Source organism: Agelaius tricolor, unplaced genomic scaffold (genome assembly GCF_023055355.1).
Source record: "Agelaius tricolor isolate 1412-34295 unplaced genomic scaffold, bAgeTri1.0.p SCAF_1, whole genome shotgun sequence".
NCBI lineage: Eukaryota > Metazoa > Chordata > Aves > Passeriformes > Icteridae > Agelaius > Agelaius tricolor.
This window is the reverse complement of record NW_027269261.1, coordinates 61,766,965-61,792,004: the sequence shown is the minus strand read 5'-3', so window position 1 is coordinate 61,792,004 and position 25,040 is coordinate 61,766,965. Positions and strand designations below refer to the sequence as shown.

The 25,040-nt window shown below is 36.8% G+C and overlaps 1 protein-coding gene across 1 annotated transcript; it reads right to left on the bottom strand.

The window, feature by feature from the left end:
• Positions 1-166: 166 nt before the first annotated feature.
• On the bottom strand, positions 167-25,040 carry LOC139592284 (vesicular inhibitory amino acid transporter-like). Its single transcript, XM_071432369.1, has 2 exons — positions 24,732-25,040; positions 167-1,330 (listed from the first exon to the last, which is right to left on the bottom strand). The coding sequence occupies exons 1-2, from the start codon at positions 25,038-25,040 to the stop codon at positions 179-181; spliced, it is 1,461 nt and encodes a 486-aa protein (XP_071288470.1). The 3' UTR covers positions 167-178.

Genomic DNA, 25,040 nt, shown 5'->3' with positions numbered 1-25,040 from the left:
GGCTATGAATGTTATTTTCCAGTTTGCTTAGAGATATACAATTTTCCAGTTAAAGACTTGAATCTGCAAACATTTAAGCAGATGCTTAATTCTACCTAGTGACAAAATCTCATATATATTGACTAACAAGGTAAGAACATTTATAAGATTTACTCCTTATTTGTCTTTCAGGAAATCTTTACACTCCTCCAAATATTTCAAGTAGCCCTTTTATTGAGCAAACTATGCCTGCAAGGCTACAAAGGAAGCCCAAAATAAAAACAGAGATATCTGCACATTTCTCTAAGAAGGACAGTTTTTCCCATTTAAGTTTTAAATGGAAGAGAGAAGGAAGAAGAAAAGTCATAGCAGCCCCTGTTACACTGCCTGACAAACCCATCAACAGGGCAAAATGTGGTGTGAACATGGCCATCAACAGAGTTAACAAGAGAAATGAGCCTCTTACAGTCAGAGCAAGTAGTGGAGATCTGTAATTGGAATGGTTGTCTTTAGAAACACAAGAATACACAATTTCTGTGGCTGCAAAAAAGGGCAAAGGGTAAGAAAGAAGAGCCTTGGTTAAGAGACATAAATTCACTAAGGTTTCAAGAAATGATGGCAGGTTGTCAGTAATAACTTCCTTTGTCTTTTCACCCCAGGTCAAGAAAGCAGTAAGTGCAAAGGCTGTTTTCAAGATACAGGCAAAAAAATGGGTCCAATTTAGCATACACCTAAATTCCCCTGGGTTTTTCATATTACCTTCAAGTGTGGGAAGAAATATTTGTGAAGTGTAACTGAAGATGATCACCCCTACAGAGACCAAGAAGTCCTCAAATTCAAGGGACAGTCTGAATTTTGCCCAGGACCATTGATGCATTTGTGTGAGACAGTAAGTTATCACTACAAAGATGATAACAAAATGAACCAAAGAGCAAAGCTGGCTGAGTTTGGAAACAATTTTGAGAGTTCTGATAAATATACAAGGCAACAGAGTAACAAATGCAATTACAGACCAAGTTTTCTCAGTCACAGGTACATAGGGGAAACTGTGCGACAGCAAGTTCCCACTGGCAACCAGATACAAAATACATGTCATGATCAGTTCCACCACTTGGGTCACATTGACAACTACGCCACCTAGGCTGGGAGACAGCTTTTTGCAGCAGGCATTTGCAATATCTTCGTATGTGTCTCTCACTCTTATCAGTTGCCCATCTTCATGTTCTTCATACAAGCAGGCAATTAGAATTTTGCCTGTGTAACAGCATAATGCTGCAGCCAAGACAATAAGAAGTAGACCACTGTATCCACTGTGGAGGAGAGCATACGGCAATCCTAGGACAAATATTCCCTGAAGAGGAAGAAGAGAGAGAAAAGATGGCACAAAATCCCTTGGGCAAATGTTTATGAGTAGTTGCACCCCCAAACCCATCCTCCCCTGAATATTGCTTTCACCCATCTGCATGGTGCAAGTACTGCTCCATTCTGCTAAGTAACAACCATGAGAAATGTGTTTATTTATGATAAATGAAATTACCAGCAAAAGTAACTACTTCTATCAACGCACATGTAATGATAAGCTGGGAAAATGAGAATGTGACTGAATGACAGAGTCAGCTTTCTAGTTAATATTTAATGCTGATGTGATTAGAAGCACATTTTAGAAGGTTCGTAGTTAGTTATTCAGTCAACATGCATATTAATGAAACAGGTTCAGTATCAGTAAAATTAAGCATCTGTAGCATCATCTGTACAAGTTTCACTCCAATTAAAAATAGCAGTGTAGATAGATTCAGTAATGACAATTCCCTTCAGTCTAAAAATTTTTAACAGACCTCTGGAGAGAAGATGGCATTAGAGTGCATCAGACTATGCTTGTGCTTCCTCCGCAGCTTCTGGCTGCCTCACACGGCCTTTGCTCTTGCTAAGTCCTCTGATAAAGGGATTTTTCTAAATACTGAGATTCTAGACTGCGCAAACTTATTTAGGTGTTTAAAAATACATGCAAAACATTTTTTTACTAAGCAATTTTTGAAAATAATATAACTTTTGCTTGTTTTATCTGTTAAAATAAAGAAGGAATTTTACTTTCACAGAACATTATGGACACTTTGTCTTTTTCTTTTCTTTGTATTAAGGGACAAATTACACTTCTATGTAGTTTCATTTCCATCAGCATAAAATCAAGAAAACCCTTGAAGGGTATTTCTTAATAAAAACATCCAATTTAAGAAAGATGCTTTTGTGACATTTCTCTTTTTGTGTTACAAACCTGATATTAGGAATTGCACATTAATCAGACTGGTCAGGCATTTTTATTCATGACCACTGAAGAAAAGTAAGGAGGAAACAAAACACAGTTATGTAGAAATCCAAGTAGTTCTGCAGAAATTTTTAATTCAATATTTCTTACTGCACCCATTATGAAATCTGAGTAAGTTTGTTCATGTCTTTTATTCTGGCGTTACAGAAGGAGTTGATTTGGACCAAACATTTAGATTTAATTTATAACCAAACCTCAGGAACACAATCTGCTCTGGAAAACCTATGAACCCCCAACAAAAACCCCTCCCCACAGAAGCAGTGACCCATTTTTCTCTCCCTTCCTGAGTGGGTAGTGCTGTTGACCTTCAGGAGCCAAAGCAGAAGAGGTGAGCTTAACGGTATAAATCTTAATCTTAGGCTTCACCATCCACAATCATGATCACAAGGCATGTGGGGAACCAGAGTTTCAGGCATGCTTCTGCCTTTTGTGTTTTCCATCAACTCCTTCAGGTTTTATGCCTATCAGACAATTTCTGTGAAGACAGTCTAGAAGTCTATCTCTGATGGAGCTCCTCAAGAAGGCAGGTGCCTGTCTCAGCTTTGTAGGGCTCATACCTAGCATCCCACTTCTAAGTGATTCAAGTACTCCCAAGCCTGATCCATAAGGAGGGCTCTGAAGACAGGCATTTTTTAAAAGCACTAAATAATCATTGACATATAAAAAGTATTCTTCTCCTCTTCTAGCCACAAAATTGCCATTCTTTTTTGGGCAGATTGTGGGGTGAGCATCAATCATGAAAGAAAGAAGTCTTTAAATTAGAGCAGTGTTTTTTTCTCTAAGCCAATGAGAAAAACAGAGTACCTATTATATGAAAGAGCAGCATTGCCTAATTCACCAGGCTTCACTCTAGAAGCAGGTATATTCAGCTTTCAATTGAATTAGAGTGGAAGATTAAATACATGCACTAATATATTTCAGTTAGAAAGGTCTATGCCTTTATGTGTTGAAACAGAAGTACCTCAGTTATCATTGAAATATTAATAAAGTCATTTACCAGATACATTTTTGGTTGTTTTCCATGACTTCATTTACAGCATTGATTTTTTATAAGTCACAGATGCCGTTTCATTTAGGAGCTGGCACGTTCAACTACACAGCTTGTGGTACTTAGTCACCCAAATCTCTTCACTCAATGTCTCCATTCTAATACAGGTCTCATCACCCAATTACCTTGCAGTGTAATTAGCATTTGTTTTGTACAGGAACTTCACATAACTGTTCAAAAGTCTACCATTTTGCCATCAAGCAGTCTATTTTCTCAAAAAGATTAGATATCTGGCTGCATCCAGGCTGCAGGTAGCACATATGTAACAGTAGCTTTTGATATGATGCCATTTTTAATCACAGCTTTTGCTGACTGGAAAGTTAGATAGCTGCCTAAAGAAATGATTTTGGTTTCTTTCCTATGAAAACAATCCTTGGAAAACATTTGCATAACAGATTGAGTTTAAAAGCATCATAAATAAACCAAGTCTATGAAAAAAATCAAGATCAAGCCAGAGAGTCGTCTTCCATATTGACATAAGAACAATGATGTTTTCTCATTCAGTGCAGTTTCTACCAAGCTTATCTCATTTGTTCCATACTCAGAGTGTTATTATTTTGCTGTCTAATCTGCAACTGGCAGTTCAAACAGTATCTGTTGACCCTAAGGGTCACTGTATAATTAAGCTGCAGGTAAGTGTCAGCACAGGCCTTATCCACAATGGCTTCTCCCCTGCTGAATTCAGTCTGTTAAGGACAACCAGCCCCAGCCTCAACCAAAGCAGAAGACTTTGAGAGATGTTATCACGGCCATTTACAGCCCTCCCCACAGGTGCCTGCTTTTCCATGCTTAATTGTTAGTTTAATCAGAGCATAACATAATTCTGAACTCTAACATCTCCGTGGTGTTGTTTATACTAATAATTTAATTCAGTACCTAACACACACTATAGGTTGATAGAGGTGGGGGTTTTTGGGTTGATTTTTTTTTTAACTTTGTGACTTCAGACCTTATTAAACAAACCCATTTTTGCCTATTTTTTTCCTTAAAATTATGTAACAGGGGTTGTCTATCCCAAAGTTTAGAATTTCTAAATTGAACATCTCTACAGAAACTCTAAGTTTTTCTTTCAGCTGATGTCTTTGACATCTTTTTTCCCAGAGTTTGTATATTTCAGTTCTCAATTACTAATGAAAACAAACATTGTGGACATAAGTGGTTTTGCAGCTTTTTGGATATAGAGCATGGTGAGTGAAGAGAAATGAGAGAACACTGACTATGCCAATGCAGTAACTATGTCTGTAGTAAAAGGACAGTGCTTCTTCTACCTTTCCAGGAACTTTTTTTTTCTATTAAAAATGAAAAATAGTAATAAAAAATTCTAAAAAATAACCAAAAATATTGTTGGTGGTCACAAGAACTCAAAGAACAAATGTAACTTTTCTAGACTTCAAAACTCATTTTGTATCTGCTGTCCTGTTCTTGCCTTTCCAAAGCAATACTTTTTGTTAGAACAATTGCCTGAACATTATAAAGTTTAAATAGTTAAGCCGAAAAAAAAATCTTTAATAAATTATTTTACTGTCAATGTAATATAACAGGTACAGGCATCAGTCTGTATCCTCTGGCTTGCAGCTGTTCAGCAACTCTAGAGCATTGCTAAAAGTGACTTTTACATGGAAAATTCTTCCTCCATAAAGAAATCCTTTCATGGATGTTGATGAAGGTGCCTTTTGTGCCCCTTTCACAAGAAATGAGAGCACAGAGAATGCAGATAGAGCATGGTAATATTTCACTGATTCCTTGCTAGTGGAAAAGGGACTCAGGTAATTCTTGCACCACTTGTCATTGCACATGTTGTTCAGCCTGACTCCAGCACTTGCATTTATTGAAGCTTCTGATCCTGTGTTCTCATGTCCAAATTATGGCACAGACAGCCGTAACTGTGAGCATCAGTTAAAAATGAGCAGCAAAAGGAGCTGTTCCCTAAATTGTCTCATAACTCTTACTTTCAGCATTCCGTCTGAGAAGAGTTTCTAGTCTGAGTGGTTTTATTTCCAATGGTTCTAGAGGAAAGTCAAATGCATTAGCTTGAAATATGCTCTTTTAAGGTTATCTGTTTATGGAATAGAATATCATAGGGAAAAGCACTCACACATCTGGGGACAGAGGAGATGGAATTTTTAAAACAATCCTCTGCAGTGGAGCATCTTGAGTGGTTGTGTTATTTACCATCACTCCATTCACCCTGGGTGGGAAAGAAGCCCAAACTTGCCCAAGAGGCTGCATCTTTCCCTGTGTCCCAAGACAAGTCTGCAAGACTTGGGTATATTCACCCTAGACTGAGGATGGAAGTGCACTGTTCCTTGTCAATCACTGTGTCTGGGTGGAGGTCCTTGTCAAACATCCAGAGCACACTTAGCTGTAGGCAGCTGGGCCAATGCAGGAGAAAGGACTGAGGGCTCAGCTGGTGACCAGCCTTTTAAGAAATAGCAAGGAGAAGAGAAGAAAGGGCATGAAAGAAAAGGACAGAATCAGCTAGCAGCTCATTGCCTTGTCAGAATACCCCCAAGCAGAAGAATCTAGGCATGACAGGTTTCACCAGGAGGCACCAACTCACTTACAACTGGTTTTGCAAAAAAACAAGGAAAACAGGAATTCCAAACTACAACTGCACATGAAAACACTTTGCTGATGGTTTGACTACAATGTTTGAACTACACCCACACCAGCAAGTCTGGCTGCTCATTTAAAGATACCTGATATCTGGACCAGTGCTGAATGCAAAAAATAGGCTTTCTGCTATTATTATAGCAGTATGATATGATATGATATGATATGATATGATATGATATTATGTTGCACTTCTTTACCTCAGGGAAAGCACATCTCCAGGGAACAAAATGTGTTTAAAAAAAATTGAAAAGTGAGCATGGACAGGCACACAGATAAAAATATCAAAATTCTTTAATATTCAGTTTTAATGCTTTTAGATCCAAGTAAAATATTCTGTTTCATAGGTTGTTTTAACCTGAAATATGACAATTTGAAAAAACAAAGCAAATTGAAAGGTAATTTAAAAGTAAAGAAGATCAAATCACGGTCAGAGTTGAGGCATGCCAAAATACAATGAAATTAAATGGCGTGAAAAGCAATGCTAAAAAAAAGGAGAGAGAAAATTATTTCACTTTAAGACTTAATCATATGGAAAAATAAATTAAGAAATGAAGAAGAATTTAACTGAAAATTATTCCGTTAGGACAATTCCCTTATATGCAGAATACATGCTGATATGCCAGACTGCCAAATTAGCTCTGATTGCCTTTCTCACCATCTGTAGTTACTCCACTGGAATGGTTCATTTGAGTCTGACTATTTTCCCCAACTAGGCATTTGATTCCTTGCAGGAACATGAGTTAGACATATAAACTACACCAGAAAGTGTCCTACCTGAATCTTCTTGGAAGAGCAGGAAGATAAATTCAAGATCCCTGCTTCTCAGTACAATTCCACAAAATATTTAATTATGTTGCTTAACATTTGTTGCTATTTGAAATAAATAATTTTCCCAAACACATGCAAGCCTTGGTGGCTGTCGTATTTATACAGACAAGGAATGTTATTGGTAATAAATTAAAAAATACTGCAAATTAGTAATAAATTTAAAAATATTGCAAATCCCTTACTGTGCCATGATAAGAAAGTTAATTCCTTGTTAACCTCCGTAGTCTTCTTCCTTTCTCAGCCATCACTGTGATCACCAGTGATTTTGTATCTTCTTCCAAACCACTGTTGACTACATTGAATAATACTGGACCAGACACTGATTATTCCCCCAGGTAACCTCCTAAACACTACTAGAAACTCATTCCTTTGCCAATACATACATATTGACAGTTACTATTTGGGAACCTGTCACTTAGGCAGTTTTTAATCCATTTAAGATGTACTCCGTGGTTGCACTAATTTTTAAATCAGCACGTTGCGTATTAATGTGTCAAAATTCCTTTTAAAAGTGTAAATATATTATTTATCTTTCACTGCCTAAATTACAATGTCATAAAAGAATTATTTGAAGTGTGTTTAATAAGGACTGTAAGAACTCTTTCTCCAGAAACATAATGATTGACACTAATTATATTTCTAGCTTTTTATTCTCAATCAATTAAAACATGTAGTAACAATTACATTCTTTTTCTAAGCATTGTTGCCAGGTTTCACTAGTCAGAATTTCTATGGTTTTAAAAATATTGGGATGATATCCACAATCTTCTGAAAATTCTACATGTAGTAGCAAGCATTGAATAAGAAAATTACCTGGTCAGATGTGTCTTTTGTTATGTCTCCCAAGTGAAAACTTGCTGGGCATTCTGCCTTCAAAATTCTATTGAGCTACATCTTAACATCCATTTAAAATGCAGTTAATTGTCCAAGTCTAAGCTTGGAAAAATTAGGCACATCAATTTAAAATTCACACCTACCTTAAGATAGGTAATTAGCAGAGCTGAGATGAATTTCCTTTCAGAAATGTCTGTGCTGAGAATGAAGTGTGCACACACTGTAGGAACTCTGAAACTTAACTTTTCCATGTCTTATGCAAAATAGCATAAAGCCTATCCTGAAAATTCCAAAATACCATACTCTTCTCCTGTGCTATGAGCATGTCCTCCTGGTTCTCTCCAGGAACTACTTAAGAACAGTTGCATCTACTTTGCAGAATTAGGAACATCCTTTGAACCTCCTCCTACTAATGTAGGAAATCCGTGTTGGAAAATTCAGTGAGAAATCTCAGAGAAGATGAAGCGGATCTTACAGTAGAAAATCTCTCTGTTAATTTTCCCTATTCTTAAATCCACATATTCTGGTGTCTGTGTCTCAGTGACTTGTCCAGGATCATTTTTGTGCACCAAGGGGGACAAGGGATGCCATCAGTCCAGTGCTCATTATGTCTCTGGTGTTCATCTCGGATGGTGATGTCAAACAGATTTTTTTACTTACCCTCTATACTCTTCTGGAACTGATGCAGTTTTAGATATTTTGCCTCATTATTTTGTCTCATCCCTCATAAATATTAGTCAAAATTCCTGACTTTTAACAGAAGTGTTGTTTATCTTATATGCATGTTTTATAAGTACTGTGTTCTGCTTGGTTCCCTCAACACTTACCTATAGGTGAGTTTTTCTACTCTCCTTTTAAACAAAATCATTTATATGCTGCTCCCTAACAGTTAACACATACCTTCCCTTTTCACTTTGTTCTGCTATTATGGCTGGTGCTTTCAGACAAGCATACATAGTCACATAGATAGACACACACTTCCATTTATACCTAATTTTTACCCTGATTATTATCTGTTTCAAATTTTAAGACTAAACCTAGCCTCTTTTTTTCCTAATCCCTAAAAATTGCTTTCTTACTGTCCTAATTACTGGGAGATGCATTATTTCCTCTCATTGTTACTGTTCATAACACATAATTATTACTCTCACCTTTTATTTCTTCCTTTTGCTATACATATATTTAAAAAAAATTAATTGATATATCCACTTCACTCCTGACATAGGAGAGATATTAACACATTGGTATACTATTTCTTAATTATGAGATGTGGCTTCTGGACATCTCATAAATTCTTGTTAAACAACTTCAAAGTTTCTTTCCCAATGAGCTGTCTGTATTTATTCTTCCAAATCAATTATATCTCATAATTTTCTCTGGGTTTGAAAAATTCACTTTTGAAGTACCAAGTAGATATATTACTGTCCTCTGTCTTCCCATAATTAATGTAATTAGATCCTCCAATTTGTTCCTCTTTATCCAATTTAATGAGGCCCAAAAGAGAATTATCTTATGCTAGGTTCAATACCTTTTGTGTTAGATAATTATCATCTATAATTCTTAGAAACTTCAATGATGTTTTACTACATACTGCATACAATGTCTACAATAGGTCTTTAAAACTGGAGTCACCAAGAACAGTACAATTTTTCTTTCCAGACAATAGCTCTAATACAGATAATCATCTCTCTAACATAGAGTGCCACCCTCATTTCTTTTGCCTGTTCTTTTTAGGTAAACATGCTTTATGTAATTATTTTTAAATTCTGGCTGCATAGATCATCATGTATTTACAGTATCAGTTATATCCTATTTCTTCTCTGCAGTAAGAATTTCCATTTCCCTGACTGGCTACCCAAACTCCTGGCACTGCTCTACAGATGTCAGGAAAAGAATTCATCCACTTTCCCTCTCAGTTCAGAGTTTGTTCACAGCTCAGCTGAGTTTGAATTCAAAAATACTATGAGCTGTTCTGTGGAAAACTTCAAATATGTTCTATGGCCTGTCTGACCTTAGCAGCAGATCCATCTCCTCTAATGTCAGTTAAAAATCTTCCTTTAACTTCAGGGATGGTTGAATTAGACCTCAGAAATCTTGTTTTTCCTGATTTTTCTTATTCTTTCCTTCTGCCAGTGCCAGAATATTTCAGCTGCAGAGAGGACAGTGACTAAGTGTTTATTCTGTGATTAATGCCCTCAATTGCCTTATATTCTGACAGAAACTTTAGAAGTGCTCACCTGTCAATCCTTCATGTACCATAAGTAGATGATAAGGCAGATATTGGCTGCTCATGAGATGCTGTGATAAGGTAAGCAGGTAAAGAAGCTGTATGGTCTGCACAGCAAAATGCACGTGTCCATTTGACAGAAGCCACTGTTTTTTTTTCTCATTTTAGTGGACATATTAGTCTTAAGAATCTCTTAAAGATACATGGACAGAGGAAAGAAAATGTCTGAGAAAATAAGGGGGAAAATTTTGCTGCTATTAAATGTGACAGCTGCTCCCATAGGCTTTGCTTGGTTTAAATATTTGTTTCGAAACTGAAGCACGCTTGATGCTTAATTCCTCATGGTTTGATGGAAAATGTTAGTTTGCATAAATCCAGAGCTCTCTGCAAGAATGAACTGAGTCACACAAAGAAAATTCTTTCCCAAGCAAATTACCTTTTAAGAAAACATTCTTTTGCTTGGTCCCAAAGGAGAAAGAAGGCTTTCATAAAAAGAATGAGGGTTCTTATTATGTGTTATGTATCAAAGAGGAAAAAGAGATGAAAAAAGTAAGGCAGTTAAAACTAAAACAAACATTATTCTGAAAGTCAGTTGTGGTGAGCAACACAGACTCCCTGGCTGCTTACTTATTTCTCTCATTATAGACCAGGATTTCACCTGAAGGCAGGCAAGTGATCCAAACATCCAGCTCAGAAACGTGCATGTGAGTTCCACAAATGTATGGTCAAAAGGAGCTTGAGGGGAAGCAGAGTGGGGCTTTGGGAGACTACAAGCAAAGCAAAGCAGTGGGGAGTCAAATAACTATATTTGAGTGTTCACTGACATAACAAAAGGAAGAATTAAAGTGCATAGAAAGTCCAAACTCAGGCTGTGAGAAAGCATTTGACTCATTAGGAGTTTTCTTGAATGCTGCCTGGATGGGCACAGTTCAGCAATACTGAAGAGGAAATGGAAGAAAACAACTCCAAACTACAAAGAACTTTACATTGGAAAAAACCTTATTCACCTTTGAGAGTTGAAAAGGAAGCCAGGTTACATCTACTAGAAGCTGAGTTATATTTTCTGAACACTGGCATAGGATTTGTTGTGAATAAAAAGTGACTGAATCCTCCCCTGGTTGATATTATCCTGTTCTTTCCTCTGCACAGACCCAACTACCAAATTTAGGTGGATTCTTACTCAAGCTATAATGACTTCTAGAGTTCAGTATATAAAGGGGAAATTTGTCTTAGAGCACAGCCTGGGGAGAATATAGTTAATGAAAGACAGAAATAGTGGTTTATGGTCTCCAGGAATCAGTAAAATGATACAGAGTATCATACTGTATTCCTCTGGAATACATGAGAATAAAATGCTGGTTTACAATTAGGCTGTGTATATACAACAAATTTCTACTGCTTTTCCTCTCTTCAGCTCACTTAAACTTCAGTGGCACCCCTGAAGGCTTCTACCTTCAGGATAAAAGAAGCAGCAACTGATTTTACTGCCTGATAATTGATCATGCACAGATACACATAAAGTTGAGGTTGCAAATAAATCCACCTAAAGGAGGTGTCTCTGTCCTACAGTAACATAATTCCTAATGTTTAACAAAGTGGAATAATTCCCCTAATTTCAAGTAGATTAGACAACCATTCCCAAACAGGCATAATTAATAACAAAGAATAAAAATAAAGGTCAGAAAAGAAATACGAGTGGGTTTTATGGCATGTTGTGAGTAATCATCATAAAAACAAAGATAGGTAAAGTCTCATTTAAATAAAAATAAAAAAATTAATACGGTTCTGGATTCTGAAACCAGGCATATGACATATAAAATATACACTGAAAACACCTTTTTAAGGTCTCTAGATGTAGAATACTAAGTATCGCTATGTGCAGAGGTATTTCTCATTCTGTTGCACAGAGTGTGATAGAGGTCCTTGACCTCTACTGACCCATGAAAAAAGGACTGGAGTTACAAAATAACTAATATTCGTTTTCTGTGGCTGTTTTGTTTTATTTTCCTCTTTTTTTTCCCTTTTTTCCCATTTATTTTCTTAGTCTGGAGTTGCGCGGGAAAAACAAAAGTTGAGGGGACAAACTGGGGACCTTGATTATTTTTGACACTTGATGAGGACCTCAGGTTTATTCTTAACTTTCACATACAAAAGCTGCCTGTATGGGATGAAATAAAAACACTCCTTTCATTATTAAAACAAAGATAGCTAAGCATTTGCTGTAAAAGTTTGTATATAAAAAAAGACTTTTGGTTTTTTTCCTTAACCTGGATTATTCTGATAGAGCAGAAAAAACTTCTCAGCTCTATTTGGATCTCTCCTTTGTTCATGCTTTGGTGCTGAGATCTGTAGTGATTTCATATTTGAGAAATTGATTTCAAGGCTGCATTTAGTTTCTGTTCCTTTCTCCTAAATGACACTAATTTCTTACATTCAAATTTTTAGCAAAATCAGACTTTTTTCACAAGTGTAATTAATGAATTTTAGGTGAAAACTCAGTGGCTATAATTGAAGTTACTAAAGTGACTACTTTCTTCATGGTCTTTGGTACCCATGGAAATTATCACTTCTTAGCATCTATGGATTGGGCTTATATCACCCAACTTCTGTCTTAAACTGATGTCCAATGAATGAGTGCACACAGCAACAAAAGAGACACAAATCTGCCTTCCTTTGATGCACACTTACTAGGAACAGGATTCCTAACTTTTCCTTCCTAAGCATAGCAAAAAGTTAAGCTAATCACAGAATCACTGTGATTCTCAGAATATCTGAGTTGGAAGGGATCTGGCAACTCCAGAAAGGATGGATGGAAATGAGGATCTCCAGGTGACTACTTGTTCCCACAGTGTAGGGTACTTGTTTTAGGTTTGGGAATCTCCATCAGAGGTGTGACAGATGTCACTCTGTCATCTCTAGAGTCAGGTGAATTCCTTTATAAAGGCCATGAGATGGTGGCATGTCCTGGAAAAGCAAAGGAAGAGTAAGAAGCTGGATAATTTGGTAGCATGACTGCACTAGAGGAAGCAGGAAGAGGGCTGTTAGGTAAAGTGCAGATCATTAGGACAGAAGGCTGTAAACCATATGAGGTAGAGACAATGGGTAAGAGAATATGATGGGCAAGAGGCTGTGAGGAAAAATGACTGGATATGAAAAAAAACCTAATTCTAAGCATAAGACAGGAATAAGGGGAAAGCTAGAGGGAAAGTATGCATTATGCAGCTTTCTGATTAGGAAAAGAAACCTTCAGGGGCAGAATGGCAGCTCCTCACAATTTAGGAGATAGTAAAGGGTCTCTGAAGTCCCATCCACAGAGCAGAGGGAACCCTACAGTTTTGTAAAGGTATTTTATTGTTAGCCTGAGATGACAACAACAAAAAGTATAAAAGGAAGAGCTCTGAGAGCAGTTGGTTCTCCAGCGAAAGTGAAAGAAATCAGCAGGAAAGTAAAGGCAACAGGGGCAGGAGTGGAGAACTCATTTTAAACTCCAGATTCCAATTAAACCTTAGAAGGAGATTTTCAAGTCCCTCAAGAGAAGGTGGCTGAGGAGATGTCATTTGGAGTTGCAGAAATCATGCAGACAACGAGACAAGAGCAGGGGTTCAAAATGTAGTGAGATAGAATAAATTTCAGCGCCAACTTCTAGACTGACAGTAAAATGAGAGCAATAACACTCTTTGACACACAAAAATCCCCAAAACTTCTTTTAAACAAAGTAAACAAATTCCTTATAAAAATAAGATATACTGAGTCTATATTACATAAAATTCTTATTCTCAATCCATATTTTTTCAAGCTTCAGTAGAACTACTCACAAGTTCTGAATTATCCAGATTTAGTCTGAAATAATTAAAGTAGAATGATTTTAAAACTGAAAAGCAAAAAGCTCTCTGCTTATCAGGGAGGAACTAGCCTGAATCAAAGCATGTTTCTGGAGGTGAAAACAGCAATAAAACCCATCATGAATAGAAATATCTATGTAGAGTAAAGAAAAAGGCCAGAAAAGGCCATTGCTACTCATAACATAAAGCAATAAAAATGTTTATTGTAGAGACTACAAAATATTATCTACTGGTGCTGTTATTTGTGTCAATTAAAGAAATGGACTGAAACTGAAATGGATAGCAACCTGTGTGTATGAACTGAAGTGAATGTTTCCTGACTTTGACTCATATGTTTACATTTTTGAGAAGTAAATATTAAATTTCATTTTTTTGTTAGCTATTTAGTAACACAGCATTGTACATATGGCAAAACTAGTGCCACTGGCCAAGAATACAGAGAAACATTGCCTTCCAAGAAATATGGTGTATGTGGGGAGAAGAGGAAGAAGACATACAAATAGAAGACATTATCTTTTATTAAGCTTTGGGGGTAAAATGTTTTATGCAGCTTACTGTGCTAAAACTAGATTACAATATATCATATTCAATACTGTGTTTAGGGTTTTTTTATTTTCTCAAGTAGCTCCATTTTCTCATTCAGACAGAGCTTGTACCATTTCAATGAATCTACTGCTGTCAGGAATTATATACACTGAAGTAAACTGTAGATTAACCTTCTATGGATTGTGTAGAAGAAGCTTTGCCATGTGGAAAGTCTGCTATAGAAACATCACTATTTCTGATTCTACCAGCACATTACAATAATTCAGATGTCCTTTACTTTCTGCATTAAATTCTCATATGCACTTACAAGTGCTGAGCTTGTCAACTTTTATTTCTTGATCAACTCTAGGGCTTACTCTTTTTAGTTAATAAAAAAATAAGTTCCCTTCTGCAGATTTGCTAATGGAAGTGAAGGAAGTTCAGAAAAAACAGGAAAGGAATATCATATGACAAAATATTTTACTTTCTGCTGCCTGTCACTCTGTTCTTGCTGTCTTGGGAGGAATGTTAGCCTGGGAGGAGTTATATGTGACTCAATATGGTTTATTAAAACAAATTTGCTGAGGTTGCATACATCATAAGTTTAAGAATTGGGGCAGAAAGAACATTTTTAAGAAGAATGCTTTCCAATAGTGATAGCTGGTCAATGGCATATGCTATAGAGAGGAAAAAGTATACAAATTATCTCAGCCACAGAAACCTGGTGAATAATTATAATAGGTAATTTAGGCTTTGTTTTGAAAGTTAACTGTCAAATGCAACATCACAACAAGCAATGAACAATGAACAAATAAAACAGATACAGAAATTCAAAGTTGCCTAATAACAAAGTGTATTTAAATACCATGTGACCTGCCATGAATTTAAAAAAGAGAAGGAAAAAATACACCATTTGTTTAAATGCAACTTGTTAAAAATGCTCGCAGGGGTTGATGACACCAAAGAGTATGGTAGATTAATTTGATTTTAGTATAGTGGCAAAGTACAACAGCTATTCCCTTCACCTGAGGGAGCCAGAGATCCTTGTTCTGCAACAAGTTGTGGCACATTGGGCGCTTCCATGGAATAAAGAGATCCTTGCTTTCAGGCGGCTGACAGTTACTTGATCCTTTGTTTTTGGTAACATTTATTATTTCAAAGACTATCATTTTCATAATGCTACTATCCATTTATCTTTGCTATCATATTTCTGTCATTTTCTTTCTTGGCCATCTGGATTTTTAAGATGGAATGCCCATTTTTATGGCTGAATATTCTAAAGGTACTCTTTTCACATTCTTTTGCTGATTTATCTTATGCTCAGCCCTTACAATGAGCCTCAATAGCTAGGAGAATCAATTCCTTATGGAGAAAAGAGAGGAAACTGAATCAAATGTCAAGCTGATTTATCACAGGCTACATTTAAACAATCATTATTTTGTAAAGAGTTTCTGTAAAATAGGAAACATTTTGAGACTCACTTTTAAAATTGCTTTCATTATTGGAGCACCTGGAAGTCCTTGAATGTAATCCCATTGTGTAAAGCAATGTGCAAACAAAGCACAAAAAGCTGGTGCCTTCTCCACCATCTTTTTGTGCTTGGAGTAGGATAACAAGAAACAAGTTGTCCTAAGGTGACTTCATGATGCTTGTATCCCCAATATCTGTTCTGGTTTTGCTGGATATTAAGTTATGCACCTTTAAGACTGGTTCTGAGAGCAAAGGGGGGACAAGAAACATGCTGTCTGTTTGCAGAAGCTACACTTGCTCCCCCCCATCCTTCTCCTGGACTGTGCTGTCTGCAGCACAGACACTGGGAGAGAGCTCTCCTTTGCTTCTTAGTTTTTTTTTTTTAGCTAGCTGAAGCAGAGAAGTTCCCCTGACTGTGGCTTATCTTTTTCTTGGAGCTGTTCGGACCTGCTTTGGACCAAAAAATCACAGAAAAACACCGGGAGCTCCCACCTGTGGCCACCAGGGCCAGGACATGGCATTGTCCAGTGCAGGAGAGATGGATAAGAGACTGAGCAAGGTGAGCTACAGCACACAGCAAGGACTTTGTGAATTTGCCTTCCCTTCAGAACAGTGAGAGATTTTGTTGTTTGATATTATTAATTTTTAATGCTTGTGAATGTAGGGGGATAGAATATAAGTAAATAAAGATAGTATATAAAGTAATCTTACCCCCTAAAGAGTTGCAGCTGGGCTAATTATTAAAGATTAGGAGCAGGCCTGACTTTAAAAGGCCACAGCTGCAGCCAATAAGAAGAGTGTTATAAAAGAGTGGGTTGGTTGGTTGAGGGGAATTGGAGTTGGTTGCTGTGAGGAGAAGGAAGAGTCAGTGCTTAGAGGAGCTGCCTATGAGAAACATCAAGGAGGTACGAAACCCTTGCACTAAGGAGACAACAATGTGAAACCTCTGCCATATAATGACAACATGTGAATACTTTGCTTGTTAAATAAACAGGGGTTTTTTTCCACTTTTCTCCAAGGAAGTATTTTCCCAAAGCAGCTGGGGGAGGTGTTGCTTGAATCTGCTTTCTAGAGGGACCCCTTAGGAAGTTTCCTCCCAAATCTGCTCTAAACCAGGACAATACAGGCAGAGAGGGGAGTAAGGGAATCTTGAGTCAATACCAAATACTGGTAGAGATAGACACTTGAGTTAAGAGAGCAAATGGAGGTTTCAATGTAGCTTGTAACTCTGCAATTTTCATCAAAAGGGCATTTCATGAGTATCGGAGGAATATCTTCATATAAGTTCAGAGGAATGCTTGTTCAAGTATTCACCAAATTGAAGATGGTAATTGTAACTGGAAGAAGAGAGATCAAAGTCAATAGCTGCAGGAAGAATAATGATTCTTATAGAAAAGATGAGCAACTTACATTTGATTTGATGGTTCAAGAGTTTCTTGCAAGAGCTATTGGTCTCATGAGTTATGGAACTGCATCAACTTTCGAGGTGGGTATGCATGGAGTGAGCTTGAAAAGGTTAGGGAAGAATGTGTTACTGTGGCCCAGATGGGGAAATATAAGTGCTCAGACTAGTTTTAGCCTTGTGGATTGGTAAACCAGACTATGTACTAGTGTGTTTTACAGTAAAAATAAGCAGGACGTGGCTCTAGTCTGAGTGTGAGGATATAGAAAGAGGCCTGAAAGATGATGCCCTGTGATAGGCCTGCAGGGTAGCAAGGACAAGGACTTAAGCAGTGATGCCCATCTCCAGGGTACTTTGAAGGTTCCCTAATGATTAAATGAAAACAAAAAAAGAGGCCTGAGAGCAGGAGGCACAATGTCCAAGTTTCTGAGGTACTTACACATACCATTTATTTCATGTGTGTTATGGGACAAATGGAAATGAGCACACCCTTTTTGCAAATATATGTAAATGAGCATGTAACTCATACTCTATTGCTTGACAGACTGTCTATTAAGCTCTAGCAAGATCACTGATAGTAGCTGGCCTTTGAATAATGGCAGGATTTAACGCTCTTAGATGGAGAAATATTAAGCTGAATGAGATATGATATAGTTCAAATACTGGCGGACTCCTCCAGTGCATCCACCCAAGGAATTTTGCCAGTGTTGGAGGCTGTACTGTACCTTGCAGGTACTGGAGTGAGGTGTTGGACCCAAGGATGGCCCTTATGGCTCCCTTTCATCTCAGGATCTTCTGTTATTCTAAGATTATGTCCTCACTAGGGACATCTGTTGGCAAGCTGAATTTGGCAGCATGCTAAAATGACTTGCAAATTCCAATTAATGCAAAAGTTCATGCTATTACTTGTTGGAAAGTACCACTATAAGGACAAGAGTTGAGCTGGTCTCTCCCAGTTTACTTTCCAGACTACTGTATGCTAACTTGCTAGTTCTTTTGTCCTTTTATATGCACACAATTTCTATTAACAGCTGCTTCATGTAGGTGGACTCACATCTATAAAATAGCTGTTCTAAAAGATTAATAGTAGAAGATTTTCCAGATGAAACAATTTTTAAATTTATGTGACAACTGAACAGTCAATGAGAAGTCTTCACTTACAAGAAATAGCCACTTGCAAACTCTCTTGCATTCTCTTGCAATTTCTTTACCAGACTGTGACAAACTGAACATCAACCCCAGGATAAGTATACTATGCACTGAAGTGACTTAATTGCTCTTAGGAGTAAACTGAAGATAACAGGGTGGCTTTGAAATTTAGATGCTGAAATATAGAGGTTTCAAAACTACAAAGCAAGAAGAGTTTCTGCCCAAGTTGTTGGAAATGATAGATAATTGACATTGCTAAAATCAAGTGCTAAATATATACTTTCTTGAAATGTAAGGTTATAATTTGAGGTTCTGAACAGAATTATACATATTTCTTTAGGCTCAGCAGCATTTCTGGTTACTGTTATCAAAATAATAAAACATTAGACATGTATGTCTGTAAAACTCAGGTAAAAATCTGTTAAAGATATAAAGTATTGGTTATAAAGAAATATTTTAAAATATATGTATCTTACACTCAGTGGAATAAAGGTATTCAGATTTAAGACTGAGGTTGCATATTAAATTCCACTGGTTGTTTGAGTATTATACTTTAGAATGTTTCCCTCTCATCTCATATGAGATAAAAATCACATATGCTAATAAGCTTAAAATAGATCAATATAATAAACTATATTATAAAGTATATCAGTCATAGCCAAAATACTGAGACTATTAGAATCATTTATGAAGGAGATGCAGAGACACCTCCTGTAACTCTCTTGTGACTCATCTGTTAAGAAATGCAATTTTGAACACATGGTGAGGATAAGCATGATCTAAGTACTGCTTTAACTTCTAAAGATATTTTAATATGTCATTTTAACACCTAGAAGGCTTAAAGAATTGCAATACTTTGTTCTGTTGCTTGTGTAACCCATGCATTTTTTTCTCTGGACTTCAAGAGCTAGTATGGTGCTTTCTGAACCAGTAGCCCATATGTTGGGACTATCTGTATGTCCAAGGAATAATTTTGTGGATGAATTATGTTATATCACAATTTCTACTTGAGGGAAAATTTGATATGGAGTGGCTTAGGAAAATGGATCTGACAATCCTAAAGTTTCCACAATAGCTACAGTACACTGTGCTGATGTAAATCTACCCAACAGTCCCTCCCTCACACCTGATCATTGCCCAAATAATGTGATGAGATAAAAGTCAAAACCTACAATTCAGCAACTTATATCCCATGACAATTATCCAAATATTTATTCCTGGAACAATTTTTGACAAGCCACCTCTCTATGTTTAGGAGTTCTGTCTTCATAACATTTTTTAGTTTTTGCAGCTGACCAAGGAAAAAGCAGACTGATGAAGTGCACTGTCTAATGTGATTTATGGGAATGGCACTTAGGTAACTCAAAACCAGTCTGCTGCACTGTGCTTGCATGTCAAATAAAGAGATTTCTCTGAATTAGATGTTATTTCTTTGTTGCAGGATAAGACATTTTTGATAAAGAGCTTTTGTGATACGAAATAGGGTTGGGAATAGAGAAGATATATATCCTGAATGTAGCCTTCTCTGTGCTATATGAATATGTGCACAAAGAAGCCTACCACAGGGTCTGAGCTGAAATAAAACATTATACAGAGTAGTGATGTATGTCTGGAATGTTTTTTCCCCTCAAGAGAAAATCAGAAGGGAAAACCAGAGCACAAACATTAGTTACAGAATCTTCTCCCCTAAAATATATCTTTTATCAATTGCATTGCATAATGGTGACATTCTATCACAGAAAAAGCAGATCTGAACTTAGATGGCTCTCACCAGGATTTTTTGGGGTCTGCAGTTCTGGCTATAAGGGTTTGTGGTTGCAAGCCTTGGAAAAATAAATTTGCCAGTACTGCCAGTGCATTTCAGCTAAAATCACACTTGCTATTTGGAATTTTTATGTGCACCACAATAGTCCTAGTATCTTGGAATTTCACTTTATGCTGTCATTTTTTGACATTTCATTTGGAAACTCATTTTACTTTTTGGTCCTAGTTTAGATATCAGCATTGGGCATCTCCTTTCAATTCTCAGTACCACATCTTGATAGGAAATGCAGAAGTTAGTTTCTCTCAGATGTCTATAATTTAGTTCAGAGTACGACTTTAGCTTCAATGCATGTAACTTCAGCTTCAATATATAATGTATAATTCAAGGAAGTCACTGCTTTGTGCTAAAGAAAAGACTGACCCTTGTTCTCATGTCTGGAAAATAAATACTTAAGATCAAGTGCTGCAGTTAAAATCCAAGTGGCTATTTATCCAAACATGACTAAATAATTTAAGGTTCGGGATGAGAAGATTTGTATAATTATACATCTAATGACCTGCTTTCTAAGCACATGAGTATTATATTTAGAAAATGCTTAAATTTCGTGTCAATAAAGCTTAATGTGAGGGGTGTGTAGATACCCCTCAGATGTTTGCCTTTATATCTTCAGAGTCATGTCTATTAATTCTGTTCTTCAGCATCAATGTGTTTTCCAGTTAAGTATTTAGAAGCTGTAGTTACCCTAGTTAAAATGAACTAAATTGCAACCCAGTACAGAAATATGGTTATAAAGGCATGCAGTGAAAGATATATGGATATTCAGGTTTTAAAATTATGATTATTGAAGTCTTGAGTCTTTTCTAAACTAATGTGTAATATACAGAGTATAAATGAGAATAGTTATGATCACTGCTGCAATAATTAGTAATTTATTATTGATGCGTTGAAAAATAATGATTAATAATGCTAATTTAAGTATTGTTATTCCTAGAAGCACTTACAGTAGTCAAGCACTCTATCGTGTTTCTCTGATCATGGAATAAGAAAATTTTGCCTGCTGTAGGTATTTCTAATCTTTGTACAACCTAATTTTTTGCAAAAGGAAGAATATGAATGTTGGCAACAGTAGGTATCAGACGCATCAAATAAAAAAACCTGTTCAGCACGATTTCACAGTATTTTAGTTGGAAAAGACTCTAAGATCAAAAAGTCTTGCCTTTGACAGATTACCACCTTTTCACCAAGACCGTGACACTAAGTGCCATGTCCAGTTGTTTCTTGGACACTTTCAGGGATGGTGACTCCATCACCTCACTGGGCAGTCTGTTCTAATGCTTATCAGTTCTGTCAGTGAAGAAATAATTCCTAATGTTCAGCCTGAACATCCCCTGGCACAGCTTGAAGCTTTGCACTCATTCTGTCACTGCTTGCCTGGGTAGCCCCATGCAGCTACAACTGACTTTCAGGTGAGTGTAGAAAGTCACAAGGTCTCCTCTGAGCCTCCTGTTCTCCAGGTTAAACACCCTCACCTGCTTCTCACAGGACTTGTGCTCCAGACCCTTCCCCAGCTCTGTTGCCCTTCTCTGGACATGTTCCAGCACCTCAATGTCTGTCTTGTAGCAAGGGCCCCAAAACTGAACGCAGGATTTGAGGTGTGGGTCCCCCGTGCTGAGTACAGAGGGACAAACACTGACCTGGTCCTGCTTATACAGCCAAGGATGCCATTGGCCTTCTTGGCCAGCTGGGATCGGCTGGCTCATGTTCAGCTGCTGTTGATCAGCCCCCTTGGTCCTTTTCTGCTGGGCTGCATTCCAGCAAGATTTGATACTTTATGTTTTACCAAACACTCAGAGAAAAACTGTGTAATTATATTAGCCTGTATTTTAAAGACTGTTCAGACGTCATAGTTCAGAAAGTCACTTGAAGCTGCTTTCTGGTAAAGTGGTTGGCTTTTTTCAGTGTTAGGTCTTTCCAAGACCTAAGTGGAGATTGACTTACAATGGTACAAACTACAGCTATAAATTACACAGTATAAATTATAGGTGAGATTAAAATTATTTCACTTCTTTCCATTATTTCACTTCTCCTTCTCTCTATTTTTTTTCTCCATTCTCTTGTGCCCCTTCATGACACAACATAATGAATGCCTTTTCCTTTTAGCTTGCAAAAATCTTACTACATGTGACTGGCAAATAAATAGTCTTTATTGTCCTTTGGTTCTGCTGTGAAATACTGTACCATTAGAATTTAACTACCTTCCTCTTTGTGACTATTGCTTTGCTTATCTATCCAGCACCACTGTAGAAGTCATTACAAATAATTTTGGCCTTTTACTGCTACATACAAACAAATGCAACTTGCATCGCTCAGCGAGATGATCCTGTACATTTTCCCATTTGAATTAACTCAGCTTTATGGTCTCTGTCCTCACCCAGATTTACCAAACACAGGTTTTGATTTGCCTGTGCAGTGCTGGAATACGAAACATGTTTCCCTGGAAACTTAAATGTCTGAAGCAATCATTTACACATATCATTTACACAAGTGTCAGCACCAAAAGTGCATATTTTTCCAGTTCAAGTTAAGAACAAAATAAAAATGTCTTCTTTGTTTGTTTGAGAAGACATATTTAAAACACTGTGAGGAATACCTTATATTTCATTTCAGAGATCAAATATTTAATTGTTCCCATAATAAATCTGGATTGCAAGATATTTTCTTTTTTAGACTAATTGTATTCACTAGAATAACTGTTCAGAACATTTCAAAACTCTGCTGAAATGTTTACCTCTAATTGCCATGCAAAACACTTCTGCCCTTTCCTCTGGGTAGGGCAAAACAACTGTCATTTTATCAAAGATTGTCTTCACCAGTCAAGAACGGTTGGATTATTTTAATCATTCTGTTCACAACTCTGACTTTCTTTTCAAAGCTATTCATAGAAATTTCTTTAAACTGTTGTTTTCTACTGACAGAGGCCCATTCAATATTCCCCTCTCTCTCTCCTCTCCTGCCTTTCCCCTTCCCTTTCTCTGCTTTGTTTCAAAACCAAGTTACTTGTTCCCAATCCCAGGTACTGGGAAATAGGAATGATACAAATATATGTACAGAGATTCACATACATGGTTGCACATGCATACAGTGTAATAATGTGTCATTAGAGCACATTGGTTATATTATTAATGAAACTGCAGTTTCCAGGCTTTGCAACCTTCAGCCTACCTTAGGAGGAAACCTCAATGCAGCTGTAGCCAACTGCTTTTTAATGCTAATTTCTAAAATATTTTACCAAATTAGAGCCATAGTAGGCAACACTCAGCATACTGAGAGTTTTGAGTAGGACCATAGTTACTGATCTCTTTGGATAATTTAGCTTGAATTTGTCATGATTTTAAATAGCCAACTGCATATTTGATTGTGTTTTAAAATGTGTTATTAGTCTATTTTTTAACTGACACCTATATTATTAATAATTAAAAATAATTTTGTACACAACAATATTTAGGATTTTTGGCACTTTCATGTATTTACAGAGGCATTATTATTTTTTGTTTTTCAGAAAGGGGAACAATGGTTAGAGAATATGATTTGCCAAAAGGTCATACAGAAAATATTGACAAAACTTACTTCCAGAATGAAATCTTGGCTTTGGTGAAATCAAATGCAAAACTCACAGAGACAATGGGCTCTCATCCCAGATTCCTGTCCTGACTAGGTGCTGCTGAGGGAGTTTGAAGATAAAATGAGTTACTAGAATGCAGTTGGGGTATTTTAGTACTTTCACACTTTTATTCACAGCTGAACACTTTCAGAGTATGATATGCTACAGTGCCCTGTTATTGCACTGGCTCTCATGTGGTGGTGCTCATGTTTGAAAATACACCAGGATTAGAAATATGTCCTTTTTCTCCTCCTTTGCAGAGCTGAGGGATGAACTGGATATGTAAACAAATGTTCATTGGCATAGTCAGACTTGTGTGACACTGGAAGAATTATTTTTCTATAATTGAAGTGGCATAAAAAAGTGTTCAAGCAACAGTTACTGGGACTTAGATGTGTCAGTGGATGCTGCTTTCTTACTATGTCAGACAGAAAGTTAGTGGTAATGATAGAATTATGTAAGGAAATGAATCATGAAAAGTGAGAAAAAGATTCTGAAACATTTAATGCTAAATTTAAGGATTTAAAAAGATAGTCAAATTCCACACAGAATGCTGGGACCAAATGCTTTACGTCTATTCAACCTATTTTCTTTAACACTGACAAGTATTATTACACTTCTTGTGCTTCGTGCTTCAATTTATTTCTAGTTTAACTTACATGTCAGTAAATTTATGCCTGACGTCAGTCTGGCTCTTACCATCCTCTTTTTATTAGATGTTTACCTCACATTTCTATGAAACATCTCTGTCACTGAATTCAAATATGCTTATTAAAGATAATGCTGGCACTGCCAAAACAGGTGCAATCACCACCCTTTCAATTTTACCTAATTTAAACCCTTTTTAAACTTCAGATAACATATGTATAATTTTCCCCTTTGGAACTCTGTTTTATCAGAGTGCTAATCTTATGCAGAAAGATTCAAATATATGAGTAATAAATTCACAGAAACCTTTTAGAATACGCAAAATGATGGTACAGCAAAGTAAAATACAGCAGGCTAAGAGATGACCAGGTTTTTCAAATGATGAGTGGAATAAGTGTGGAAATAAAAGGTTACCTGAATGGCATTTGTTACATTCCATCCTGCTTCCCAGCTGGTGATCAGTTTGACCTGGGCATGTGGCAAGGGAGCTGGGGACTTGTATTCTGGATCCTGGTGGCAATTATCAAGCTCAAATTTCAGGGGTCCATCTGGTCCCTCTCTGTTCTCACCGTGAGCTCTGTTCAGTTCATCGCTTTTAGCAAAATTCATGTGCTCTTCATCGGTGTCTAGGCAGCTGTCCCACCTCACCAGTCCCAAAAAGAGAGATGGTGTTTCTCTAAAGCATTTGAAAAGAGATGAAAAAGTCTGCTTCAGGTGAGCCAT

What these genes read in the sequence shown, in the direction of transcription:
- LOC139592284 (XM_071432369.1), bottom strand. Translation starts at nt 25,040, where the DNA reads ATGGCTCACCTGAAGCAGACTTTTTCATCTCTTTTCAAATGCTTTAGA. An exon ending in ATGTAACAAATGCCATTCAG is followed by an intron (nt 1,331 to 24,731) that starts GTAACCTTTTAT and finishes CTTCCTCTTCAG; the next exon opens with GGAATATTTGTCCTAGGATT.